The following is a 13,233-nucleotide window of genomic DNA, read 5'->3' as shown; positions in this document are numbered from 1 at the left end:
GAGTAAGTGATGGATGAGTCTGGAGGTGAAGTGTGACGAAGACGCATTAGAATTTGACCATATATGATGCGTTAGTATATGAGGCCCGTGTAGGGTATGTCCATATGTCTATCATCCTGTACATTTTGGCTCTGCATATAGTATCCTCCCTCTCACAGCCAGACGTGGACACGTCGCCATTGGAAATCCGAGCGTTGTCTCAGCAGGAGTGGAACTAAGAGCCACTGTTACCTAATCTCCTTGCCCTGTTACCTGCAACTAACTCCTTTCACTTGACTCCTGGCCTGCAGGGTACCATGCATTTAACACTGGAGATCAGAGGCAGCGTAGTCGCTTAGCCCCTCAGGTCTTGGGAAACTTTATGGTTTTTTAATGAATCTTCATGGGCTTAACGACCTAGAAATCTGAGATCTGATTCTAATGTTCTAAAATAAATAATTGATCCAGTTACAGTCCTACCGTGGTGTCTTGCAACAGGGTTAAAGCCAGCTGTTTTGTGGGTGTCGGGGTTCTGTTTCTCTGTGCTTGGCTGATCCGATATCCCCCACCGCTGCCTGTCACTCTGCAGCGCTGTCTCGTCCTGCTGGCCTCTGCTGCAACACCCTGCTGATAACCTTCCTGTCAGCCCTCTTTCATGAGCCTCAAATGTGTCCCACCATTCTCTATGGAGCGCTGCTGCCATGGGTCTTATCTTCACTCACACACATTGGCCACACACAACAGCACTGTAAACCTCCCTCTATAAGTGTAGAAGCAGCGTTTTGCCAGAAAGCCCCCATGGAAGCTCCTGCTGGCCAGCTGTCAGTAACCCATCTTTCCCTTCTCTCTATATGGAAGAGCATGGAAAAAGACCTCGCTGTCATCTTTTAACCATCACTCATTTTCTGTGTCAATTTCATTCTTAATACAAACGCAGGTCCTTTCAAAAGAAAGTCGGACTATGTAATGTGATGGATACAGTATACGGGGAAAAATTATGAAGTGGCATTTCAGTTCCCCTGGAGCATTACATAGTTGTTATCTGTAATGATTTGAGTGCAGATGGAACAAACACGTCTTCGGAAGAGGCTGGTTTTGTGTTTCGAGCTCTTCCGCTCATAATGTGCGGCATAAACATCACAATACTCCAGCTTGTTTTGAATATGCATGCAATTAGCCAGCCAAATTAAGCAGAACTAAATTAAACGGCATTGGTGGAAAACAAGCATAGCTGGTGATTTATGGTGCTGCACTGTTTACAGTGATGAAGTGCCATGGGCTAATGAAAAGCCCGGGTAAACAAATACCTGGCTTTGAGAGGAAAAAAGAAAACAGCTCCTGGAAGAACAAAGGAAAGGAAAGAGCATACCCCTATTCATTATTTTTTATTCTTTTTTATTTACTACACTGTCAACACAAACTGAAAACAAAGTGCATATCCAAAGGGAGGAGGACAATGGGAGGGACATGAGTGATGAGTTGTCTTTTCAAATTTTTAACATGGCCACTTTTGAGCGACAGCTGCTTCGCAAGTTCCAGGCAGGCAATAACCTGCTTTTTGTGTCAACAGGAGGGGGTGTGTACTAATATTGAATGAGGATTATCCAGGTGAGAAAGATTAGACGACAAAAAAGATCGGATGTATTCACATGCACATTCAGAATTATTAATTGGGCTCTGCATTATTTCTCTTTTCATTTAGAAATGTGCTGTGCAAATATGACTCAGATTATTAACACATATAACTAACCTAACCTACAAAATACACAGTATTTATGTCATACTGAGCATGATTTACATTTTCTACTTGATATGCGTGTGCGGTCTCTGATGCAGTTAACCTGTACACAGAGTACAATTTACCACCCACAGACCCAATAATGGGTCTAAATCTACATTAGCTGTAAACAGGTATGTATTGATAGAGGGCAGTGTGATAGAGCCGGTGTGGGCAGTGTGATCTGTGAAAATGTGGGTTGCAGTGTGGTAAGCCTTCAGGTCCATGTGTAAATCACCTAAACTGCTGTTGTCACCTCGGTGCTGAATATGAATTTGTCCCTGCAGTGTAAAGATGCACTCATCTGTGCAGCAGCGTGGCGTCTAAAGTCAGTGACAACCTTAGGAGTAACAATACCTTAAAATGCTTCACAAGGTGAGGCACCCAGGTTTAAAAAACGCACACAAACACACCCAAAACCCTGACTATTGAATCAGTTTTCCTTAATTTTCACAGTGCTAAATGCTATTATTCAGCTGTGCAACCAAGCGAGTCTGAGCCACGCTCGCTGAAATCATCTCCTCATCCCCACACTGAGGCTGCAGAGTGGAGGCAGCCTTCTGCTCCCCAAACAATTACACGCTAATCTGCAATGTGAAATGAGTATTAGGCTTTTAATCTCACAGGAAGAGAGTCCCCTACTTCACCCCAAAGTAGAGGAAGTTATATTATCTAGCAGAGTTTTGACCTTCTGTATCCACTCCTCTAGCCTGCACCTCTCCCATCAGGACAGACAGCAAGCAGCTCCTCCTTCCAGCCACCTTTCTCTAGATTAGCCCCCTGACACCCCAGGCCCGGCTATTTAATTGCTTGTCGGATTGAATATTCTCCAGTCTCCCCTTCATCTAGCTTGCTGATATTGCTTCTCATTAACATGTCCTGTACCACCACCATGGTTCAATTCCTTTCAGGGAGGAAGACAGGTTCATAACATTATGTTCATCCTCCTACTAAAAACTAGTCTGTGCACCAGCGTTAATAGTATATCTGATTTACATCAACCCATCTATTTGCCTGTTGTTTGTCCATGTTTGAACAATTCTGTCACTCCCTTTATTGGACAGATGACCGAATATTTGCTGTATATCAGTCACAATGAGGGTTGCAGATGTTTGGGTGTTTTTCTGATTGGAGAATAGGACCCATCTGAGAGGCTTTCTTGCCATTGTTGTTCCGTACTTTAAACTTAACGTACTCATCGAATGCATTTGGTTTTGATAAAGGAGATAAGAGGATGAAGGATGACATGTATTTAATAGGATGACGTGTTTTGTGTTTTGTTTTTTGCTTTAGGTTATAAGACCTTAAAAGAAACCATTAATAGTTATGATGCCCTTGGATTTGTGTTGAAGGTCAAACATGCCAAAAGTAGCTGCACATTAAAATTCCTTTCTTTTACAGTACTTTCATAACTGGAATAAAATCTCCAGCACCATGGACAGTGACCTTAGAATTTGCTCAATCGCTGTGGCTTGGATGGCACAAAGATGTCTTTTGAGACCTCTGCAAAATCTAAGTACAAATAACACAACCACCCGAGGAACATGCAGTCATTCACCAAAGTTATTACCCATGGATTGCATTTATTTATTAGCCTTGGCTCGATCACTGGCTTTCTCTTGTATGAAGAAAAACATTCCCCTTTCCGTCTCATTTATTAATTATCCTTGGCTGTTTAAAAAGTGGCCCTGTGCTGGAAACAGATGTGCTGTTGCATGAGTGCTCAATTACCCTGGTAAAGTCCCAGCTGCATGAGGCATACATTATTTAAGGGGCAAAGCCAGGGTCGTGTCCATTGCCTTCATGGATTACTCTTAGGTACTTTTTAGCTACAGATATTGTCTATACTCTTTTTTTGGCTTAATATAGAGGCCTGGGGTCTTTTTCATCAAACACAGCACCAACAGTTACAGTAGAGTGTATGCACCTGTGCTGTTTTCACTGATCATCTACTTTATCTTAAGGCAGATTTATATTTTATAGTTTGCTCATTAAAAGCACAGTATTATTATTTGGGCCTGAATGTTGTTTAAGGATATTATGCACTGTATCATGCATTAGAGCTTGAACAATTCGGGCTTAAGAACTTCTTATTGCATCTATCTAGTGTATCTCTCCCAAGGTGAGACTGTAGTTATTGGCTGAATATGAGTGCATTATTGAATTTGATTATTGAAAACTTGCACATTCCTTTTGTTACCTTCAGGGCCTCTCAGCAATCTGTGTATCCAGCTCTACATTAGAGTGGAAGCGGATATAAAGTCCAGCCCTACTTTTAGAACTAACGTTCCTTCCTTTCCAGTCCTCTTGTATTCCTTCCTTTTCTAGCCCACAGCTGCTGCTGAATTTTGGATCACAGTATAAACCAGCTCTCCTGCTGTTATCCACAGCATTTCTCACTTACCCCTTTTACCGTTTGTCTTTTTCTTCTGTTTTCTGTCATTATTTCCCTTTCCTAACTCACTTCCTTTCTTTATGATTCTTGTTGCTATCGTCTCCTTGCCTCCATCGCTCCTCTGGTGACACTTGCAGTAGAGATTAAAGTGATCAAGGACCTACCATGGCCTCCTCCTGTCGGCCAGCTCAACACCAGCCCTCCCCCAGTGGAGGAGCTTGAGTCTCCTTCCCAGACAGCTCAGGCCTCGCCAGGACAGACGAGCTGTGACCAGCACCACCATGGTGGGTGTTGGTGTTCATTGTCCAGCATCCTTTCCATCAGTTACCCTGGCACTCCAATCCATCTTCCCATTCCCTGTTGGCATGTTTGTCCGTCCATCCGTCTATCCATCCATCCATTCATCTGTCCGTCCATCATCCATCCGTCCATCTGTCTTTAATTAATGAAGGCATGGTGTATTACATAGCATGCAGCTCAGTATTTTAGTGCTACTGAACATTTAAGAAAACATTATGCATTAAAAAAACATTACTAGCCAAGCATATGCAGCTACCAAAACATAGGTAGGGTTAATCTGCTACTGCAATGTATGATTATGTTTGTCCCAAATGTTCTGGTCACTGATGGCGTACTGAAAGAGTTACCATATGTGAGAAGTACTGAAAAATCTGACTATAGGTATTAGCTCTGTAATGACTGCTCTTTTCCATCTGGATTACATGTGGCAGAAAATCACCAACTCTTTTGCAGGTTTTAGGCTGAAGCCTCATTAGTTTTAATTGTGCCGAACTGCCTTCTGCATGCGTAATTGCCGTTTGCTGTGACCCCCATTTCCTCTTGTCAACATACTCGTAGCCATCCCAGATGTCCCTCTGGCCTGCTGTTCTCTACAAGTGGCTTACACGAATTAGGAAATCAAACTCATTGGAGACAAATTCAGTTCTTGACTTATTGCCATATTTACCTTTTTCATTGCATGCAGTGGACAAGTAATTGACCTATTTTTAACTGAGAGAGCCATTAGTTTATTTTTGTAGCTCTCTCACACACTTGCCCTCTGTCTGCTGTCATTATCCAGAGAAAAGAAGGACATGTAGCAGAACTAATTTCAGGAATGGGATTTCCCCTGACAGAGTGGAAAGACTTAGTGAGGCCATGTAAGAGGACACCAATGTGTGTTGTAGGCGAGGACAGGGCGAGGAGTTGATTTATGCCCGTAAATCCATGAGAAAGGTTCTGGTTCCTTCGGTGAAGTGAGTGGGTTTAAGATTGGCGTCCAGCTGTAAAGTGATCCCCTCTCTGTCTCACCCGGTATGGCCCTAGTCTACATCTTTAGGGGTCAAAGGTCCAAATGGTAGACTTGGGGGAGGAGGGATTGATGGCCTCCATAACCCTTGTGAATACAGTTGCAATGCACTTTCTTGACCTCAGCATATAGGCAGACATTCAGTCACACATCAAGACATTAGTCATCTGTTACATGAGTCAGCCAGACTAGAGAGCTGGATAGCGTAATTTGTTTAGTCCTTAGATATATAACATCATTACCAAAATTCAAATGCAGATTGGCAGAACAAATAATACACCTACACATTACGCCAAGGCACTTTTTTCTGGATGTGATACAGCGATTCCTATCTTTTTTCTTTTTTAACATGAATTAATTATGTGTACTTTGAAGCATTTCTCTTACCTCCATTTTCTTTTAATCTAAGAAACCAAAGTAATTAAAAGGTATCCAGTTTTAATTTTAAATAAATTCCCCAGCTGACACTTGGTAGGGTCACTCCTTTGTCTTGGAAAACCTAATTTGGAATTTCCTTTTGAAATTTATCTAAAAGAAGAGAGCATATTCCTAAATGGTTGACTCATCCGAGATAAAGCTTATAGCTTCAAACGGCCACAGTGGGGCTCTAAAATATAGTATTATAAAAGCCACCCAGCAATTATTTTAGTTCCTGGTGCATATAATTAATATCGGCGTAAAAGTTTAACCCTATTTTTAGCGTGCACTGCATTCTAATAAGCTGGAAACCTGTTAATCATTTCACAAGTCCTAGCTGGAAAACTTAATTTTCACCTCACAATGCAGCAGCCGATGAAACACTTTGCCCCTCAGACTAGTCATCCTTTATAATAGGAGTATCATTAGTAAATGAGAATTAATTAGCCGGCTTAATTAGAGAAATCTGTGCACAGGGGGAAGAGGAGACAGTAGTAGTAGTAGTTAAATTATGCTGAGTCTTCAGTGACAGATGTCACTACACTTTTGTGGTTTTTATTTTTTGATTCCCTTCGTTTTTATTTTGATTACTGTGACTTCTACTTTGTAGTGTTTTTTATGTTGTTAGATAATGACATTATCATGTACTGTGCTGACCTGTGCCTTGCTCTGCAGCGCTATATTACATAGCAGTGCTTTATCTCGTGGTTTGTAATCGTGGAATGTCCTTTTGACATTTCTTTTTAATCTGTGCCTTAGCCAATCAGCTCGCTCTGTCATGCACTCTTTCCCCATCCTCTTATGTGTGTGGGGGTGTGTGCGTGTTATTTACTTTTCTTTTTTTTTTTATAGTTGTCTCTAAAGGAAGCTGTGTGTCTGAAGGGGACAGGTCTTTCAGCCATCTGTCACCATCTGACTGACAGTTCAATCTGATACACAAATTCCATTTGCAGTGCTTTACAAGCAACAATTCTGATAACATACACAGCTGCCCATGTGCCTTTACGTGTTTATTTCAAGAGACGTGTGTGTGTGTGTGTGTGTGTGTGTGTGTGTGTGTGTGGAGGTTTTCACCCTCTCGTCCCTCTTAAGCTTCCTCTTACGGCTTTTGTTCCCCCGTGGGCCAATCCTCTCGTCAATCTCCTGTCGTCCATGTTTCGAACTGTGTGCTCTGGAGAATGAGAGAGGGGAATTGGTTTGCCTCACTCCCACTGATTTTCTGCCTTAAAACATAACTCTACATCAGTTTCGGAATGGTGATGGTGAGGCGCCCAGCTAACAAAGCAGACATGAGTCCATTCACTCTTGAGCAAATAAAAATGATGGCTTTTGTTTAGTTTGGGGGGCTCTTTCTTCAGGGTAATACTCTCTTTGTAGAGCACTGCACTCTGCCTGCAGTGAAGCCTCCACTTTGACAAGAAAGGTTGACGGGGTGAGCTACACTAAGAATAGCCACTCAACCCACCCTTTCTTGGTAGCGGAGAGGGAAAAAATAAACAGTTTAATCACGATCAAATAAATCACTGATTGTTGTGTCTGGGTAAGAGGAGGGATAGGTGTGAGAGAGGGAAGAATGGGAAATGTGAAGAGCTGAGGTCAGGCACATGGGTGAGTGGATTGTAGATACAATACAGAGATGGACTATGTAGGGAAAAGCCAAGATTGCATTCTTTATCCTTAACCCCCGATGTCTGATACCTGTTCCAGCCTCTTATGGTTGCGTCACTAATCAGTGAAGAGATGATAATATTATGTTCACAGTCAATTCTCAATATGGAAGTGCAAGTAGATGGTTTAAGGGTTTTGTTGCAGCAGTAGGTGTAATTGGCGACAGTCTGCCCTGCAGTGGGACCATCAGAGATAACAGATCAAAACACCCCTTTTTTCCTGTGGAGACATTCCTCCACAGTCCATTTTTTCCTATCTTTTTCTACCACTGAGAGGTAAGAGAGCTCGGGGAAAAAGTCAGAGTTAGAATGATGGGGCAAGAGTGATAGAAGAGAAGGTAAAGGGCAGAAGAAGGTTGGACACATGCAAACAGAGAGAAATCGAAAGCAAAGGACGGGGAGCAATTGGCTCCATCTTCATGTTGTGATCTGTCAGCATTGACAGGGGCTGAATGGAGCAAACATGCATCTTCCATGTCCCCTTGGTCAGTTTCCATGGAAACGCCATTTCTCACCTTTACACATATACAACATATTCATCTGACTTGGATCAAATTCCCAGTATTCAGCATGTAATTTAAATGGACTCTATGATATAAAATAATGTAGACGCAACACGGGATCATAATGTGAATTACTATATTAGGAGCGACAGACCTCAAGGACATGGATCAGCAACTTGTATTCTTCCAAGGGTTAGACCTAGAATTTACCCAGCTGTCATGCAACAGTACAATTTTGCTGTCATTTTAACACCCCGCTGTCGGCCTTTAATGAACAAATGTGCAGAGGCAAAGATAACCGCCGGAATGATTTGAAATAATCATTTCCATGAGTTTATGTTTGGGGAATCGCATCATTGAGCCAAAGGCCAATGAGTTCAACCGCAAGTAGAGTGTGGAGGTTAAGGGGAGCCCCTAGTGGTCAGACCTGAAACAGCTGTAATCTGTCAAAAAAAAAAAGCACTGCTTGCCATGGCATCATGGTATGTCATAGAAAGTATTCGAAAAAGAAAAAAATATTCAGCTCCTTTTTTTTTTTTTAGCAGAAAGGACTACAACTGTACTACTATAAAAATACTTCATTACAAGCTTCTCTTCCGATATCCCGAGTTAATAAGCAGTATTTCACTGTTAATTGAAGTGGCACTTCTTTTAATTACTATAATTAAAATACTTGTTTTAATTGCTGGTAATTAAACATTGAATAACTTTACACATGACAGCAACCACTAACCAGATTTTTTTGAATGGTAACACTCTTTATCATTTAATTGCATTTTATAAGCTGATCATGTGGTTTGTTTTTGGGGGTTTCTTTTAAATGAAATATCTGGAAAAAGAGCAGGCTCTATAGAAAAACATGCATCGGTTCTAGCTGAAATGTCATAGAGGTGAGAAATAAAGTGGCACTACATCTAAATACTCAAGTAAACTACTTGTAGTAAGTAGTGTTGAATTGATTTAAACTGTCAGCCCTTCCACTCAGCGTGATACAGAGGCACTTGGCAAGCTCACAATCTGTAAAGTGTAATGCTATCCTCTGACTGGAATGCAGAGTCTAGACAGATGTAGACGTGTTGTTAAGATCACACTGCCTGTCTCTGTGTACAGTGTCTGCCATGTTCTGCCTGGTAATTAAACACTAGATGCAAGGATGGCCATTAGTGACAGAGAGCAGCAAAGATTGATGTTGCCTAGTAGATGCGAGTTTCATACCACATTAACCACTTCCATCAAAAAAAACAAAAACAGTTATCTGTTGATCTTGAGCCATATAGAGGCAGGCGACAATAACCAGGAAAAGCTTGTCATACGGTTGATGTAGGAAGCCGCCCCTCTGTTATTGCTTGAGAAGCATGTCAGTAGCTTTAAATAGTTTTTGGGGGGGGGGGTTCAGAAGCTTTAGATGTTATGACATGAAGCACAGTGATGGATTACTGAGGAAAAATGTCTCAGACATAGAGCTGCCCGTGACACATGATAATTACTCCTACATCCACTGTCCAGCCTTTTATTTCTTTAGCTTGTGCAACTCTTTCCCACAAGTGTAAATTCACATTTAATTTGTCCTTGAGAGCATTATCTTCTGTTTGCTGATTGGCTGTGAAGTTGCCCCGTGACCCCTGGCATTTCATGTGTGCGCATAGGTCACTTTAAGCCCCCCAAACACCATCAAACACTTCCCTGTGAGGCTGCCAAGAGAGCTTGTCATGTCCACAGTTGACCGTGAGAGTTTGAAAAACTAGTTCAATGTTTAACTTGCAGAACCTGGGTTTTGGAGTTGGGCGTGCACTTAAGTGTGTGCACATTTCCGTGTACTTAAAGAGTGAAAATGCTCGGTCATACAGTAGTATATGTGGGATTATTTACAGGCACGTGAGCTCGTTTTGGAGGAAGGTTGCGTGTGTGTGTATTTTGCCCAACTGGAATGTGTACACAGTCAAGATAGATTGATTTATATCTCTTTCACCATGTGTACATGTCCTTCAGTAGGATGAGTTAAACAGAGTGGCTCTGTGTGTGTGAAAGTTGGTAAAAGCACAGCGTGGATTTTGGTTCTCACACTTTGCAGTAGTCTAGTTCAATTGATACATGTGACACTGTGGATGTTGTAACTTGTAAGCACAATTTGTTTTTCCAAGTGACCTTAATCTGAAGTGTAGCTAAATGGTGTTTACAGGTGTTTGTCTTTATTACGAGCCATTTTCAACCATCAAATCTGTCCTTCCAGAATGAAATGTTTTCAGCTGTATTTTCTCTTATTACAGTCCAGTTTGATGGTGTGGAGAAGTCTCGAATGTCGCCCACCAAGGAGGGGAAAACTCGGCCGCTGCAGCGACATTCCAGTGGCTGTCTGGTCAACACCAAAATGACTTCACTGGACCACTGCAGCTCCTCTCTCGGGGAACGTATCGATCCCACCATGCCGCTGGAAAGCCAGTTGTGAGTCAAATCGTGGTTTTTCTTTAGCAGCTTTGACTCTTTCTTACTTAACATTCCTTTGTTCCCCCTGCTTTCTCATCCCCGTTTCCTGTCATTTGCTGTAGCTGGTACCATGGAGCCATCAGCCGAACAGATGCAGAGTCTCTGCTTAGGCTCTGTAAGGAGGCCAGCTATCTTGTGAGAAACAGCGAGACCAGCAAGAACGACTACTCCCTCTCCCTCAAGTAAGAACTCTGCTCTCGTCTCCTAAACGACCATCCACAAACAGTATAATCAGATGCACAGTTTCGGTTGGCAGCCTTGGTGAAAATGTGATTCCAAACGCTCAGTGCCGTTTTTCCTGTTGTGACAACTCTGTGTCAGTGATTTGTACACGGAACACACACTCACAAAGCAGTGTGACCTATCATAGTAGCTACACTTACTTAGTGGCAGAGTACACACAGTGGACTAGTGTAACATCATTCCCTGTCGAGGTGCGGACATACCTGCTGACTCTTCCTTTTCTGTATGGTAATAGCTTTCACCCTTCAGACCTCTATCCCCCACCTGCTGTACACCTTGCCCGTGGCTCGTCCTCCACCTCCGCTCAGTAACCCCTCTGACAGAATCTGCTCCTCGAATTGCTGATGTCCCCACAACTTGGCTAATGGTGCACTTTCATCGTTGACCTCCTGATCCCTGCCGCGTCCAGCAGAGGGTTCGAAAAAAAGCTGCTCTGAAATGTTACGTGTAGTCTGACAGTTGGAAGAGGTTACTTTAGTCTGAAGTCCTACAGTCCCATCGCTTTGATAGGAATGTGGAGTTTTGCTGGATTTGTTTTGACGATCGTTGCTACCAGGTGTCACGGCTACGGCGTCAGAAACATAATCAGAAATATGAAACGGCCTGAAAGTCTTCCAAAACCAACAGTGTTTAACCGTCTTCGATATCTGTTAACAAATAGTCTTGTCAAACTGACTTTATATATGCTCCATTAACCATTGCAGGCAAGGTTCAGTCCCATGACATTTAGAAAAATCTCTGCAACTGTGTGGGAGCCATCAGATGAAATAAAACTATAGTATGTAGAGACACATTGATTAGCCTTTGTTCTTCGAGTGGAGTCAGCCTGCTGGAGGCTTGTATAACTTGGAAGACAAAGATAATAATTCTGCTTGCTGCTCCTCCAATTCTCTTGACAGTACCGTAGTTGACTGCCTGTGTAACTCCCTGTCTCATTGGCTGATCATCTGTATGACTGCTTCTTGTTCTACCTTGCTGACTGCAAAGAAGACTTTATGCACTGTTAGGATGCTGACTTAGTACACTGGCTTTTGGGTGACTGCAAAAAAGAGAAAAATATTTGTCTGAATATGTAACACTTGTCCCAAATGTTGTCATTTTGAAATAAATGTATAGTGTCATAAATGCATTGCTCAACAAAAGATGTAGGTGCTTAAAGCTAAGCACTAAAAAAAGACAAATAGACATGTTAACAGTTAATGCACAGATGTTTTATTGTGTAGTCATGGTAGTAAATGCAATACAGAAAGGAAGAGAAAAGACTGGTACACAAAACAGTCTAATATGAAGTTACTGGGAAAGTAAAACCAAAAGAATTGTCCTTTGAGTTAGGAATATGTAATAATGTCAGTTTAAGCAACAGAAAATAAATTGTTTAGTATTCAAAAGACACATATTGATGTTTGTAAAGTGCAAACCCTAATATGTGATCTAGAAAAGTAAATTATTCTGCTTTTTTTTTTTTTTTTTTAAACAAAATGGTAAAGATAACAAGTGAATATTTTTGCTGTGGGATGATGATGATGATGATGATATGCAGAGTAATGATGAAGACAGCGAGTTTGACGAAAGCCCCTCTAATAAGCAAAAGCCCCATTTTGAAATATGAAAATGTAGTGTATAATTTGTGCCAGGCTTGAGAGCATTAATCCATCCATCTCTCTCGTATGTTTAAAAAGAGACTGGCCGTCTAATGCCATTGGGGTTACCTCCGGTAATGAAATAGCTGATTGTTAGATTATCTGACTGAGGGAGAAGGAGGCTGGGGAATGAGGAAGGCCTGGAGCCATGAAACTTATTTAGCTTTTTTTTTCTTCTATACTGAACACAGCCAGGCCACGATAAGAGCAATGGTCAGTAAAGTTGTATTTAATGATGAGAGGTTAAAACATGTTTTAACCTTCTAGTTCAGTAATGGTCTCATTCCACTAATCCACATTTAAAGGATGTTCAGATGGACCCTTATAATAATGGCCTGTACTATCAGAGAACAGTTTGGAAAGTGTTTTCATGAGGTCGGATCCTTCTGCTCCCCTCACACTGCGCTTTTCTGATGGTTACTCTTTTAAGAGATAAAACATTGACTGGCTTCTGTGACACATTTAATAGCTGTTTGTCAGTCTGAAAACAAGGAGAGGAGAAAGGCCATGTCGATGAGATCATTACTGTTGATGCAGATTTTTTTACTTGTCTCAACTTAGTGAGAACTATAGAAAAATGTGTCTCGAGCACTTTAGGAATACCTTTTCACTGTCTGTTAGAGCGTTTCGCTCCAGGGCCTACTTTCAAGGTTTTTTGGAACCTTAAGTAGAATGAGGTTTAATGTTGCCTGGGAATAGCTGTGGTCTGCCAATAGCACTGGAAATCAGTGGTTTCCCCCTGTTATTCCACACCCTGTTGAGGGAGCTCACTTTAACCATATGAGATCTTAAAGTTGTAAGCAACCAAACATCTTAGGA

At 41.8% G+C, this 13,233-nt stretch overlaps 1 protein-coding gene across 4 annotated transcripts in view; it reads left to right on the top strand.

Annotated features, from left to right (window-relative positions):
* The window catches only part of shf (Src homology 2 domain containing F), a 102,516-nt gene that overhangs the window by 71,674 nt on the left and 17,609 nt on the right, over positions 1-13,233 (top strand). For 2 of the 4 annotated variants that reach the window (XM_005447613.3, XM_005447615.3), the window contains 2 exons: positions 10,315-10,489; positions 10,594-10,713. In XM_005447613.3, the coding sequence (XP_005447670.1) occupies positions 10,315-10,489; positions 10,594-10,713 (295 nt within the window). Of the gene's footprint in view, positions 1-4,288; positions 4,436-10,314; positions 10,490-10,593; positions 10,714-13,233 lie in introns of all 4 variants that reach the window. The other 2 variants (XM_025907388.1, XM_005447611.3) reach the window with 2 other exon arrangements.

Source organism: Oreochromis niloticus, linkage group LG1, assembly GCF_001858045.2.
Source record: "Oreochromis niloticus isolate F11D_XX linkage group LG1, O_niloticus_UMD_NMBU, whole genome shotgun sequence".
NCBI classification, from domain to species: Eukaryota; Metazoa; Chordata; class Actinopteri; order Cichliformes; family Cichlidae; genus Oreochromis; species Oreochromis niloticus.
This window is presented reverse-complemented; position numbering and strand designations above follow the sequence as displayed.